Source organism: Littorina saxatilis, linkage group LG13 (genome assembly GCF_037325665.1).
Source record: "Littorina saxatilis isolate snail1 linkage group LG13, US_GU_Lsax_2.0, whole genome shotgun sequence".
Lineage (NCBI taxonomy): Eukaryota > Metazoa > Mollusca > Gastropoda > Littorinimorpha > Littorinidae > Littorina > Littorina saxatilis.
Window position 1 is genome coordinate 15,009,541 of NC_090257.1, and position 12,704 is coordinate 15,022,244.

Below are 12,704 nucleotides of genomic sequence, written 5' to 3' on the forward strand. Positions count from 1 at the left end.
GAATCTTCGTGCCAAGTTAGAACAACAACAACAAAAATGACTGATTACAGAGAAATCATAACTTGACTACATTTGAAGCAGTAGACCTTCCTTACCGGGTCCGACTAAACTACGCGCCAGCACGCGCTACCTTGAACCATAGCACTTATATACTGTATTTTTATATTTCTAGTTAGTTCATCGTCCATTCTCACATAATACAAAATTTCAAACTTCAATGATGAAAATTACGGAAGTTATGACGAGTTTTAGGAGAGAGTATGCACTACTCTCAAGTCCGACGATTTCCGCCATTTACTAAACAACGCGCTACCACTTTGAAGTGGACGCTACCTTGATCCATAGCACTTACATACTTTATTTTTATATTTCTTGTTAGATCATCGTCCATTCTCACATAATACAAAATGTCAATTTTCAATGATGAAAATTACGGAAGTTATGACAAAACTTCGACATTGACTGAATACAGACATTAATGCATACCAACTGCACAACCACTTTATACACAATTTCAGCTCCATAAATCAAAATGGTGATGGTTGTGTTGGATGATAGCAGAACTGCCAGGATAGTCTCAACTTCAAAGAACTTAGGACCAGCATTAGTTATAATGAGAGAGAAAGAGACTGAGAGAGAGAAAGGTCCTGGTAACTTCGCCACAGGTAACTTCGCCACAGTAGTCCGAGCGCGGCTGTTATGTAATGGTAATACAACCTTGCACCTCCCCCCCCTCTCTCTCTCTCTCTCTCTCTTTCTCTCTCTCTATTGTTTATTCTCAGTCACGGTCTCTCTCTCTCTCTCTCTCTCTCGCTCTCTCTTTCTTTCTCTCTCTCTCTCTCTTTCTCTCTCGCTCCCTATCTCAGACTACTGGCTGTTGAGAACTGCTCAATGAGTAGATCTCGGGTTTTAAAATAACAACGCTCGGACTGTGCCGTGTCAGTGAAAACTGCTCAGTTGAGAACTGCTCAATGAGTAGATCTCGCGTTTTAAAATAACAACGCTCGGACTGTGCCGTGTCAGTGAAAACTGCTCAGTTGAGAACTCTCTCTCCCTCTCCCAGTGCTGAAAAGTACTTCAACGTCTGTGCTGAGAAGTGCAAGCTGTTGTTTTTCTGTCTTTCTTTCCTTTTTTTCCTCCTTCTGTTAACCGTTTACTCCATAAAATGGCAAATCCGAGCGTCCGTCGCGGAGATCTTCGTCTCAAGAGGAAAAGTGATCTGTGTCCTTGTGGCACCTGTAAGGAGCATTATGACTAGCAGTGGACAGTCTGCCGGAGTGTTCGTGACAGGTGTGAAGACGATCGTTGAGCCACAGCCTCTGGAGAGTGAGTTGTATACGATGACAAGATACTACGCCTCTCTCAAGCGTGAGCCTAACTACAAAAGGCGCATCTCGTGGTTTGTGTCTGTTCCGTCGTCTGCTGAAGCCCGAAACTGCGTGTGTGTGGAATACGTCGGAACCTACCCCACAGAAAAGCCGTCGGTTCACGGGAATTCAAAATCAACTGGCTGTGAATACGTCAGGACAAGACCCGAAGTGATGGAAAAGATCAAGGAGATGGCCAAGACACTGCCCCCAAGAACTGTGTATGAAACTTTGACATTGGACGACTCCTTCGAGGCCCCTCGTGATTTTAAGCAGGTTCGAAACAGAAAATACACTGACAACAGAGAAAACCGCCCAACGACAGCGATGAATCGGAAAAACCCAGCCGACGACCTCCTCCAGCTGATCTCGGAGATGCCAGACAGCCCCTTCGTTCAGGAAGTTATCCAGACCAATGCCAAACCTCCATGCATCATTCTGTACACAGACGAGCAGGTGCAAGACATGAATCGGATGATGGATTCGTCACGACCATTTGTTCTTGGAGTGGACAGGACCTTTAACCTTGGTCCGTGTTATTTAACCCTCTTGGCCTTCAAGAACCGTGATTTGGTCAGACGAGAAACGCAAGCATCGCCGATTTTCCTGGGACCATTGTTCTTGCACTGGGATGGATCTTACGAGACATACCATCGCTTTTTCTCTCATCTTAAGTGCAAGCTGCGTCTTGACATCCACAGTAGCCAAAGCAAGTCCACAGTGTTCGGCTCCGACGAAGAGAAGGCCCTGACCAAAGCTCTACGTGAGTGTTTTCCGGAAGCTATCCACACATTGTGTACACGACACTTGCAGGAAAATGTTGGCCGGTTCCTCGAGAAGAAAGTTGGCGTGAGCGACAAAAGGAAAAGAGATGTGGTGAACAGCATTTTTGGACAAGACGGGTTGCTGAAAGCAGACGACGAAGCCGCATTTGACCTGAGGTCCATGGAGTTGCTTGCAGCCTTCAGGAAACGCATTCCTGGCTTTGCGAACTATTTCGACCAGATTCAGAGGACTTTGAAAGAGTTCGTCTTCACACCATCCCAGGCAGGACAAGTCGAAGAAATGTGGAAAAACAACGCATGCGAATCGATCAACAACATCCTGAAGATGGCCTGCAACTGGAAAACCCTACGTCTCCCAGAGCTCGTACAGCGCCTGCGCGCTGTTGTCAGACTACAGTATGCAGATGTGCGACGAGCCCTCCATGGACAAGGGAACTTTGAGCTTCCAGGCTACCATGCCAAGTTCAGAGTGACAGACCTGTCTTGGCGACAGAAGACAGCTGCCGAAAGAGACGAAATGTTCCAGCGTTTCATGAAACATCGCCGGCCGAGCAGTTCCAAGAGTGTCACCTCAACTGACGGAAAGCTGACCATCACCAGAACGGCACCAACAGCAAAGAAACCAGGACAGCGCACTCGTGTTCATTCTACAAAGTCTGTGAAGTGGGGCAGCACACCAGGAAAGAAGTAGTTGATGCTGGGTTGTTCATAAGTAAGCAAGTCATTGACGCTCTGCTAATCCCACATTTTGTTCTAATGTAACACACCACTTAAATTGTACAGTTTTATTGTGTATAATATACTCCGCCCAGATTTTTAAACATTTTTATATGACAGTGCCTTGGGGTTTTATTATACTAATGTATTCAGCAACAGATAGACTTAAATTGTACAGTTTTATTGTGTATAATATACTCCGCCCAGATTTTTAAACATTGTATATGACAGTGCCTTGGGGTTTTATTATACTAATGTATTCAGCAACAGACAGACAACAGGTGTTACGAGCGTGTCCACACTGCACACTAAGGCTTAATTTGCAAACCAAAGATGTTTCATAATCAAGGGTTTTGGGTGCTTGTTGCCATCGTTTAGAGTTACTAATAAAAAAAAGTTTCACATAAATGTGTGCATTTGTTTCAGTTTTATGTGTGTTGACGTGTGCTGTGATTTATTACTTTTTCGTTCTACTCTATTATTTTCTGTAATCAATGCACTTTTTTTTTTAAAAAAACCACATATTTTTATTTATTCCATTGAAGGCTGATCTGTGTGTTGCTGATTCCTTCGGTGAAGATTATTCCCCCCCGATTTTTTTTTCCCTTTTTGCCCCCAAATTGAAAACCCCTCATGTAAGTGCCGTCCTTACAAAGAGGATTTTTAACCTGCAACTCATCGAAATCGTATCCTAGTCACTCTTCTTTACATCTACACCAAGATAAAGGGAAGTAAAGCTAGCTAACAAACAAACAACTGTTCCTGCACTTTTTGATTGTTTTGTCATGCTATACAACTTATTTTAATTTATTTTTTAATCATTTTTTTAATTAATTTTCCTAGAACGGTAGCATACCAACAACATTCGGCTTAAAAAGGCTTGTTCATCCTGTGAGGACGCAAGACTTCAAGTTTGTCCAAATAAATACATGCTGAAAAGTATGTTGTTTCTTTGCCCTGTGAAGTAAGGCCTAAAAAAAAAATAGGTGTGGTTACGGTAACCCGACCTACCCTATTTTTAGGGGCCGATCCTATAACTTTTTATTACATTTGTCCAAAAAAACAACAACAAAAAAAAAACCAGTGCAAAAAACGCAATGAAAGCGAAAGCGCCCGTGTCGCACACTTATTTCCCTGTCAAGTACCGTACTTTCTGGGTCATAAGGCGCGACTTTTTTCCTCCAGTTCGACCCCTGCGTCTTGTATAACGAAGCGCCTAATCCGTGTATGAAATACGAAAAAATCAAAGAGACCGCTTGAGTACCAGTCAAACAACTTGTGATAATGCATGTTTCAGCTACTAGGTAGACTACTGCCCTGCCTTTGATCTGGCCGCACACACAGATTTCCACTCTGTTAAACTCGGTCACTGACCGCGATGCAGGAAGTGTTTCCTCTCTCAGATATGACAGGGGAACCACCTCTCATGGCAAAAACTGGGTCATTGACCCCTGGGAAGAAGGTCGTGTCTTTTAACAAGGCCATCCAGCTATCACAATGCCTTTGGTCACTGACCGGTCACTGACCCCGATGCAGGAAGTGTTTCCTCTCTCAGATATGACAGGGGAACCACCTCTCATGGCAAAAACTGGGTCATTTTGGTGCGCCCTATTGGCCCCCTGCGTCCAATGGGTGACTGGATTACAATTTTTTTTAAAAAGAAGGGGGTGCGTCTTAAATAACAAAGCGCCTTGTCACCCGGAAAGTACGGTAGGTTTAATTTGTACACATTAGAAAAAAAGTTTAAAAAAAAAAAAGTGATTGCCTACCTACCTACCCTATTTTTTTGGGCTATGTTACCGTAACCACACCTATTTTTTTTTTTGGCCTAATGAACATGTCCATTGTTCTGTGCTGCAAAGTGCAGAATGTCATTTCATTTTAACTTTGATATGCTTAACTCGGAACATGGCAATATGCACACACACACACACACACACACACACACACAGGAATGACTGGCTCCGCATCCGACTGACTGTGTTGGAACGAATGACTCCGTATCCGACATTGTCGAAAGTGGAGCCACAGCCTAAGGATAGCTCTCCTATAACGCGTCTTAGCTATCGTAAATTTTATCACTGAAGTTTGAAATTTTGTATAATGTAAGAACTGACGATGGAATGACTAGAAACATAAAGATAAATTATTTAACAGCTATGAATCTCAGTAGCGTCCACTTAAAATTGGTAGCGCCCGTCATAACTACTGAAATGTTCAACACTCAAGCTTGAAATTTTGTATTATGTAAGAATGGACGATGATCTAACAAGAAATATAAAAATAAAGTATATAAGTGCTATGGTTCAAGGTAGCGCGTGCTGGCGCGTGCTGGCGCGTAGTTTAGTCGGGCCGTCCTTACCTGCAAGAACAGCAGCAAAGCCAAGGCAGATCAAAAGGGCTTTCATCTTTCTGACAGGAATGTACTGCAAATGATCTCGACGCATAATGCACACGCTTTTTAGCATGCGTACATGACGAACACCGTAACTTGGGCTGAAACAGAACGCGTGCTACTTGCTATGCCTAAGCTGTCTCGGTGGCAGTTTCACCAGCTGGATTTTACTTTAGGTATCAACACGAAAAACCTCAGGGGGTTCATACAGATGTCATTTCCGGTAGGTCCGATAAGTCGCAGCAAACGTGTTTTCAGCCAATGAGAACGTTCGGCAGAATAGCGCCATCATTGGGATAATTGAGCGCCCTTTTCAAGTATTTGGTTGGTAATCGTTTGTTTAACAACACTTTTCTAATACAATATATTTAAAACGTAGGCGTAGTCAATTAATGAATTCTCAGTGAGTTTTTGGTTCTAACTTGGTCAGGGATATTCATGAAACAAAGCTGAATTAGAATGACTTGAGTTAGTGCCGTAGTGAGTGTGAGATCAAGTGTCAAGTGTGTAAAAATGTGTTTAACTTCCACATCACTTTTAAATTGGAGGCATAGTAGTTGGTACCTTTTGATGCCAACATTCAGCAGGAATATCAATTATCATGAGTGACTGATGGAAACGAGAAATGGTTATGCGATTCACCAGATCAGTGTCAGCACTTCACAATCACTGAATCAGTTTGATCACAATCTGTGGTGGTGTTTTGTTCAAAATTGTTGAAACTGTATCGATATATGGCCTGTAGATAAGCCTTTTGCCTGCTATATGAATTGGGTAATCTTGAACTTTAGCGTGTTAAATTCATAGCTCAGAATTCAGATGCATTTATTTTAACTTTAAGTCTCCAAATTTGTAGAACCTGCACTTGTAATCATAACAAGTCATTTTAGATCCTTTTGAAGTTACGAAATGAACTCTGATGAACTGAATGCATTTCGTTTACATGGGTCAAAGAAGGAATTATCCGTATGAGCGAACAAGGGAGACAACTCTTTCGTGTAAATGATGTCCCATGGTTGACAACGTACGCCATTTTCAGTGCATTTTCGTCGATTGAACAACCAAATTAATTAATTATGCTTAAGTTTGAAGCTCAATCCGTCAACTAATTTCACGACAAATGTTCTTTGGCTTGCTTGCATGGACTTGTATCAAAAATAAGTAAAGAATGTCACTGGATACCGTCACGGTTGGCCTAGTGGTAAGGCGTCCGCCCCGTGATCGGGAGGTCGTGGGTTCGAACCCAGGCCGGGTCATACCTAAGACTTTAAAATTGGCAATCTAGTGGCTACTTCGCCTGGCGTCTGGCATTATGGGGTTAGTGCTAGGATTGGTTGGTCCGGTGTCAGAATAATGTGACTGGGTGAGACATGAAGCCTGTGCTGCGACTTTTGTCTTGTGTGTGGCGCACGTTATGTCAATGCAGCACCGCCCTGATATGGCCCTTCGTGGTCGGCTGGGCGTTAAGCAAACAAACAAAAAATGTCACTGGATTCTGAGCTATGAATTTAACACGCTAAAGTTCAAGATTACCATGAATTGTTTGTAAGGATGTTTTTTCTTTTCTTTACTTTTATTTTATTTGTGTTCAGTGTCCATTTTTGGCATGCTTTCCAATTTTTATGTAAATTAAAGGTTCAAATCGACCTAAAATTGATTTTTATCCCAATTAATGGAATAGACCCTATTGGTAATCCAAGCTCTCGTAATCTCTCACAAACTTCAGAGTGCAGCAAAGCATGTGGTACAGCGATCTCGCGCGAGCTGCAAAAACCAAGGTTCGAAGTTCTCGCTACGTTCAAAGCATAACAAAACATGTTAAAGGTGGTTGTCTACATTTGTGCTTTTTTTGAATAATCTTATGGTTAGATTTCGCTAAAAAGTTATGTCAGATGATGAATGAACCATGGGGAAAAAAGTTATAGAAAAAAAAAATATATGTAACAAAAGATTTTATTTTTGGGTAGCGTGACTCACGCTTCCAATATTTTGTTTTCTGTTTGCTGAGAACATGTGCTTTGCCTAAAAATACTGACCAATCAAATTCATGTCACTATGCTTATAACAAGTGCAGCAACAGTTTGACACTGGAGCGCTGTCCACGCTTTTTTTTACTCACATGCGAAGCAAAAGTGAGTCTATGTACTCACCCGAGTCGTCCGGCCGTCCGGAAAACTTTAACGTTGGATATTTCTTGGACACTATTCAGTCTATCAGTACCAAATTTGGCAAGATGGTGTATGATGACAAGGCCCCAAAAAACATACATAGCATCTTGACCTTGCTTCAAGGTCAAGGTCGCAGGGGCCATAAATGTTGTCTAAAAAACAGCTATTTTTCCCATTTTCTCTGAAGTTTTTCAGATTGAATACCTCACCTATATATGATATATAGGGCAAAGTAAGCCCCATCTTTTGATACCAGTTTGGTTTACCTTGCTTCAAGGTCAAGGTCACAGGAGCTCTTCAAAGTTGGATTGTATACATATTTTGAAGTGACCTTGACCCTGAACTATGGAAGATAACTGTTTCAAACTAAAAAATTATGTGGGGCACATGTTATGCTTTCATCATGAGACACATTTGGTCACATATGATCAAGGTCAAGGTCACTTTGACCCTTATGAAATGTGACCAAAATAAGGTAGTGAACCACTAAAAGTGACCATATCTCATGGTAGAAAGAGCCAATAAGCACCATTGTACTTCCTATGTCTTGAATTAACAACTTTGTGTTGCATGACCTTGGATGACCTTGGGTCAAGGTCACATGTATTTTGGTAGGAAAAATGTGTAAAGCAGTTCTTAGTGTATGTCATTGCTAGGTTTAGCTGAAGGTCAAGGTCATGTAAAGGTCAAGGTCAAGCATGTGAGTCGTATGGGCTTTGCCCTTCTTGTTAAACGCACGAAATGCACGGGATTTGAGAGGAGTTTTGCGCTTGGCATTTTCCAAATAATCCTACTATGAGTACTACGCTGGAATACTACAATGAATTTTCAAACGGCTACACTGGCTTCGTCTTTCCTGATCGAAAGGGGGTGTATTGTTGATATTTGTAGATAATAGACTCTGCATTTTAATGGTCAAATGGCGATTTCGGTATAAAAATGTAGACAAGGACCTTTAAGAGCGTCTCTCGCGAGAGCTGCTCAGATTCCGAAAAGGTCTATTATTTTTAAGGCAAAAGCTATACGCACTCCGAGTGTATACAGGATCGATGTAGCCAATGAAATGCCCCCTAACAAGTCGTTAATAATAATAATAAGTAGCCAATGAAAAATCAGTCTGACGTATGGACTTCCGCTATCTCTTTTTCGGAGTGTTGAGGGTTGGCAAATAATGTACATTTACATAGTATACAACCGTTTCTAGGTCGATACACAGTCCAAGTGTGTTCCGAACTCCAACAATAAACTGCCATGAAGCATCAGTTTTGTGTGTGTGTGTGTTTGTTTTTGTCTGTGTTTGTTCCCAGCATACTTTGATACCATGAATCGAAAGTGAAGCATACCTTCGCAAAATGGCGTCGAATGACGCTCCGAGTGTTGATGCGGTTCAGTGTCGAAAATGTGAACATGTAATCTACGTCACAGCAAAGGCTGTGCAGCATCAGATTGTTTTCGTTTCTTTATACTCTTTAATCAACTGCTCTGCGTTCCTATTGCAAAGTGGTGTCGAATGGCATTCTCTTCGCGACCGGAAGTTAAAGTCGGAGTGTATACTGTGAGTGATCAGGTCTTGTATACACTCTGAGTGCGTATTTTTAAAAGAAGAGATTTTTAAGTCACAGACGCACACCAAAAGCGAGGTAGTGAGAGGAATACAGAAACAGGAAGAGACTCAAGAGATAACACTTAACAGACACATTCGCAGCAAAACGGAGGAACTGAGACTGAGAGAGAGACGCTTTGAAAATGAAATTGAAATGAATGGTTCATCACTATTTTAGGCTAGCAGCCCTATTTCTCAGAGTGGTGAATCATAAATGTGGAGGTTGAGTCAACAACAAAATAAATTATAATGAAAAAGGGGGGAGAGAGAAGAAAACACAGATACACGAAAAAGAGAGGGAGAGATTTCATTTTCACGCACATTTTACCAACACTTTAGGAAAGGAAGAGAGACAGCTCAGACTTGAAAGTCAGAGAGAGAGCCAGATAGAGCGGGAGAATGTTCCTAATTTTTTGTGGACTTTTACCTAAACAGTAGCCTGATCGAGTTAGGTAACAAAGGTTGATTCCTTATTTAGTTCTTAATCTTACAGTTACACATGGACATGTATCTTGGCAAGAACATAAGTTTACTGTAAGGGTTCCTCATCAGCTTTGCGGGAATAAAAATCTAAACAACAATTATAATTTATAGCCGTGCAGTCATCTCTGTATGATTATGAATGATGATTTGTAATAAATTAATGAGGCTGGATAAAGTCAGATGACTACAATTACAAATAAAATGTGACTTGTGAGGTACAGCCCAGCCTTTTATTTCAGATTGTTGACATACGATTTTGGAAAGATCTACACTTCTACTTTTCTAAACCAATAATAATAAAGTGTATTTATATTGCGCCTATCCCTTACAAAAAACAAAAATATTTGGCGCTAAGCGCATTACAACATGTGTAGGGACTTGGTACAATCAAGTCTGACAAATACAATAACACAATATACAGTCGGTATCTTAAATAAAACTGGGAAAAGCAGCTTCGACATTTAAACACTGCTACTAAAAGATCCTCTAACGATGCATACTGCTTTACAATATGCATTTATGTATAAATATAGTTAAAGAACATCGAGTTAATAGGAATTAGAAAAGGTTCTTATAATAAAACTATCTAGCGAACGACGAAGAAGAAGAAGAATAAAACTATCAATGTCAATGTATAACAAGTCATTCAACGTAAATGGCCAAAGAACAACAACAAAGCAATGATGATAAAACAGTTATACTCAATGGCTAATAACGAGGCAGAACTAAATAGTATCGACACAAGATTAAAACAAAACATATTCCTGGAGACACATTTATCAGGGATCGCGTTTACGCACGATTTTTGCGTATTTGACGCATTTTAAAAGTCGCTGTCCCGCACTGCGGTTATGAAATTAAAGGCCCCTCCTGTTTTTGGAACCGCAGGAGCTTTCTAGTTTGCTGTTAGGTAGATTTTTGGTTCCTCTTTCCTGTCATGCTCTCTTTTTCGTCATGAATTCTTTTCTTTTTTCTGCCTTCTTGCTCATTCACCTGTGTTTTTTCCAAAAATCTCTTCTCTTGCCGCTTGTCTCGCGATTCATGTATAGTTTAATCTGTTAGTGTTCTGATGTAAGTCCAGCAGTAGATAGGTTAAGCCTATTTTAACATACTGGAAACTGGTAATCTTCCAGTAGGTATTAATTTAGTTTTACTAAAGCCTGCTGGGACACAAGTAATGGGTTAGTGCATTTGTAAACAGGAATCGCTTGACAAGTGGCCCCCTTCATCCCCCCTTCCTCGTCCTGATATGGCTCTGCGTAGTCGGCTGGACGTTAAGCAACAAATAAACAAATAAACAAACAAACAAAAGTCGCTGACGCGTTTTTTTCGCCGCGCCGCGTAAGCCATACGCAAAAATATTGTAACTTTTTCTTGTCTTCACGCAGCGCTTTTGCTCTGACTTAATAATCACCCGATCCTGAAACTGACTATAGGGCTCGAGAAGTGACGACACACATGAAATCTGCGCGTCAAAACTAAAGTCCGTTTCTTTTTGCATCGAAGTATCGCAAACGAACGTAACGAGGGTATTACCAGATAATGTCTTGTCGGATAATGAAACAGACATTAGCTGCTCTCCCATCTCGCGCTTCCAAAAGGCGGAAAGTGTGTCTAGTTGTATTAGAGCGGGAAACAAACTCGCAAGGCCCGAAGGTTGGAGACAGCAGGGGTGTTATTCGACAGGCGTGCGCGGAGTTCGACAGGAAAACTCGCCGTATTTAGGTAAGGAGTGTCTTTAAGTCTTTCGTGCGTACGCAAAAATATTGGTCCGTGACGCGTTTTTTTCGTTTCGTTGCGTATGACTTACGCGTTTTTTAAAAAGCTAGCGCGATCCCTGATTTATACATGTATCAAATAATCAATATACAAAATACAGCCCTCGCACACACACGCCAAGGCACGTGTAGTCACACTCATACACCGCGACAGCTATCGCGCGCACGTACAAGGGAAAAACAGACCCGCACGCCGATTTCAAACACGGAAATAAACAAAGAAACAGGCACATGAAACAGCAACCCGCCCCCAGCTGGCCCACAGCGCGCTACGATGGCAAGTGACCCCTCTCCTCAATGTGGCAGATACTGAACAGGCTAGGGGTTGAAGTATTGCCGGAAGAGGTGTGTTTTTAGAGAGGACTTGAAGGAAAGGAGAGAGGTAGAAAGGTGGACAGACATGGGCAGAGAGTTCCAAATAGAGGGAGCTGTGTAGATAAAGGCGCGCTTGCCGAAAGCGTTCAGTTTGATGCGTGGGACAACAAGGTGCCCTGCGTCAGCGGATCTGAGGTTGCGTGTGGGGACGTGTGGCTTTAAGAGCGAAGACAGGTAAGAAGGGGCAGAGTCGTGAAGGCTACGGTAACACAGGGTAGCTATTTTATATGTTATGCGTGCTTTGATTGGTAGCCAGTGAAGGGTCATGAGGAGAGGGGTGACATGGTCGCGCTTGCGCAGCACAAGACGTGCTGCATTGTTCATGATGCGCTGTAGGCGGTCTAGCTTGGCGTCTGGGAGGCTGGCTAGGAGCGAGTTGCAGTGATTGAGTGCTGTAACTCCGTTTATATTGCCTTTTGTTAAACGTAACTTAGAAATGTTTTGATATGTAACGTTTTCTACTTTTTCCATTGATTGACATACTTATAAGTAATCTTCTTTCGGTGTGCGGTCGTCTTTCGCGTTGGGGCCGTGTTTTTCTCGAGTTTCGTTACCTTTTAAAGTGTAACTGTGTTTATTAAGTCTAAATCTTCGTTTCTGTTTGATCCGCTAAAGTTGCGTTTTCTCGACAAAATAAAAGCCGAAACCAGTGTCTTGGTTGCGTCGAGGGAAAGAAGGTGTCTGATTTGGCTAATACCACTGCCACTTCTCAAAAATGAGAGTAAACACAATGCATTTCCAAGTTTCCGCATGGGGAAAAAACCAAAAGAGTATGGATCATTTGACCCACTTAGCATAATTCTGACTGCTCTCTGACATATCAATGTCATTAATATCAACCTGATATTCTTCATAAGCGTATAACTGCCTGGCAGTTCTGGTCATTAAATACATAATAATGCATCAGCCTCCTCGAGACTAATGCCTATTAATGCTCAGTTTGATATGTGATAGGACATTGTCAAAGTCACATAAATGCCTCCAGCCTTAGCAGTTAGAGGAGTTCAGAAATGTGTTCAAAGATGCTAAATCA

The 12,704-nt window shown here is 41.8% G+C and overlaps 2 protein-coding genes across 5 annotated transcripts in view; one reads left to right on the forward strand and one right to left on the reverse strand.

Annotated features, from left to right (window-relative positions):
* Nucleotides 1-5,480, reverse strand: part of LOC138983690 (UDP-glucuronic acid decarboxylase 1-like) — a 100,308-nt gene extending 94,828 nt beyond the window's left edge. For both annotated transcript variants that reach the window (XR_011461233.1, XM_070356985.1), the window contains exon 1: nucleotides 5,232-5,480. Coding sequence is in view for 1 of the 2 variants with exons in the window: in XM_070356985.1 (XP_070213086.1) it covers nucleotides 5,232-5,337 (106 nt within the window). In the remaining variant the exon portion in view is untranslated. The remainder of the gene's footprint in view (nucleotides 1-5,231) is intronic.
* Nucleotides 5,481-5,530: 50 nt separating this feature from the next.
* The window catches only part of LOC138983685 (structural maintenance of chromosomes protein 4-like), an 87,847-nt gene continuing 80,673 nt past the window's right edge, over nucleotides 5,531-12,704 (forward strand). Inside the window, exon 1 of one of the 3 annotated variants that reach the window (XM_070356961.1) lies at nucleotides 5,531-5,588. The gene's annotated coding sequence lies outside the window, so the exon portion shown is untranslated. Of the gene's footprint in view, nucleotides 5,589-8,768; nucleotides 8,842-11,364; nucleotides 11,846-12,704 lie in introns of those variants that run through there. The other 2 variants (XM_070356964.1, XM_070356962.1) reach the window with 2 other exon arrangements.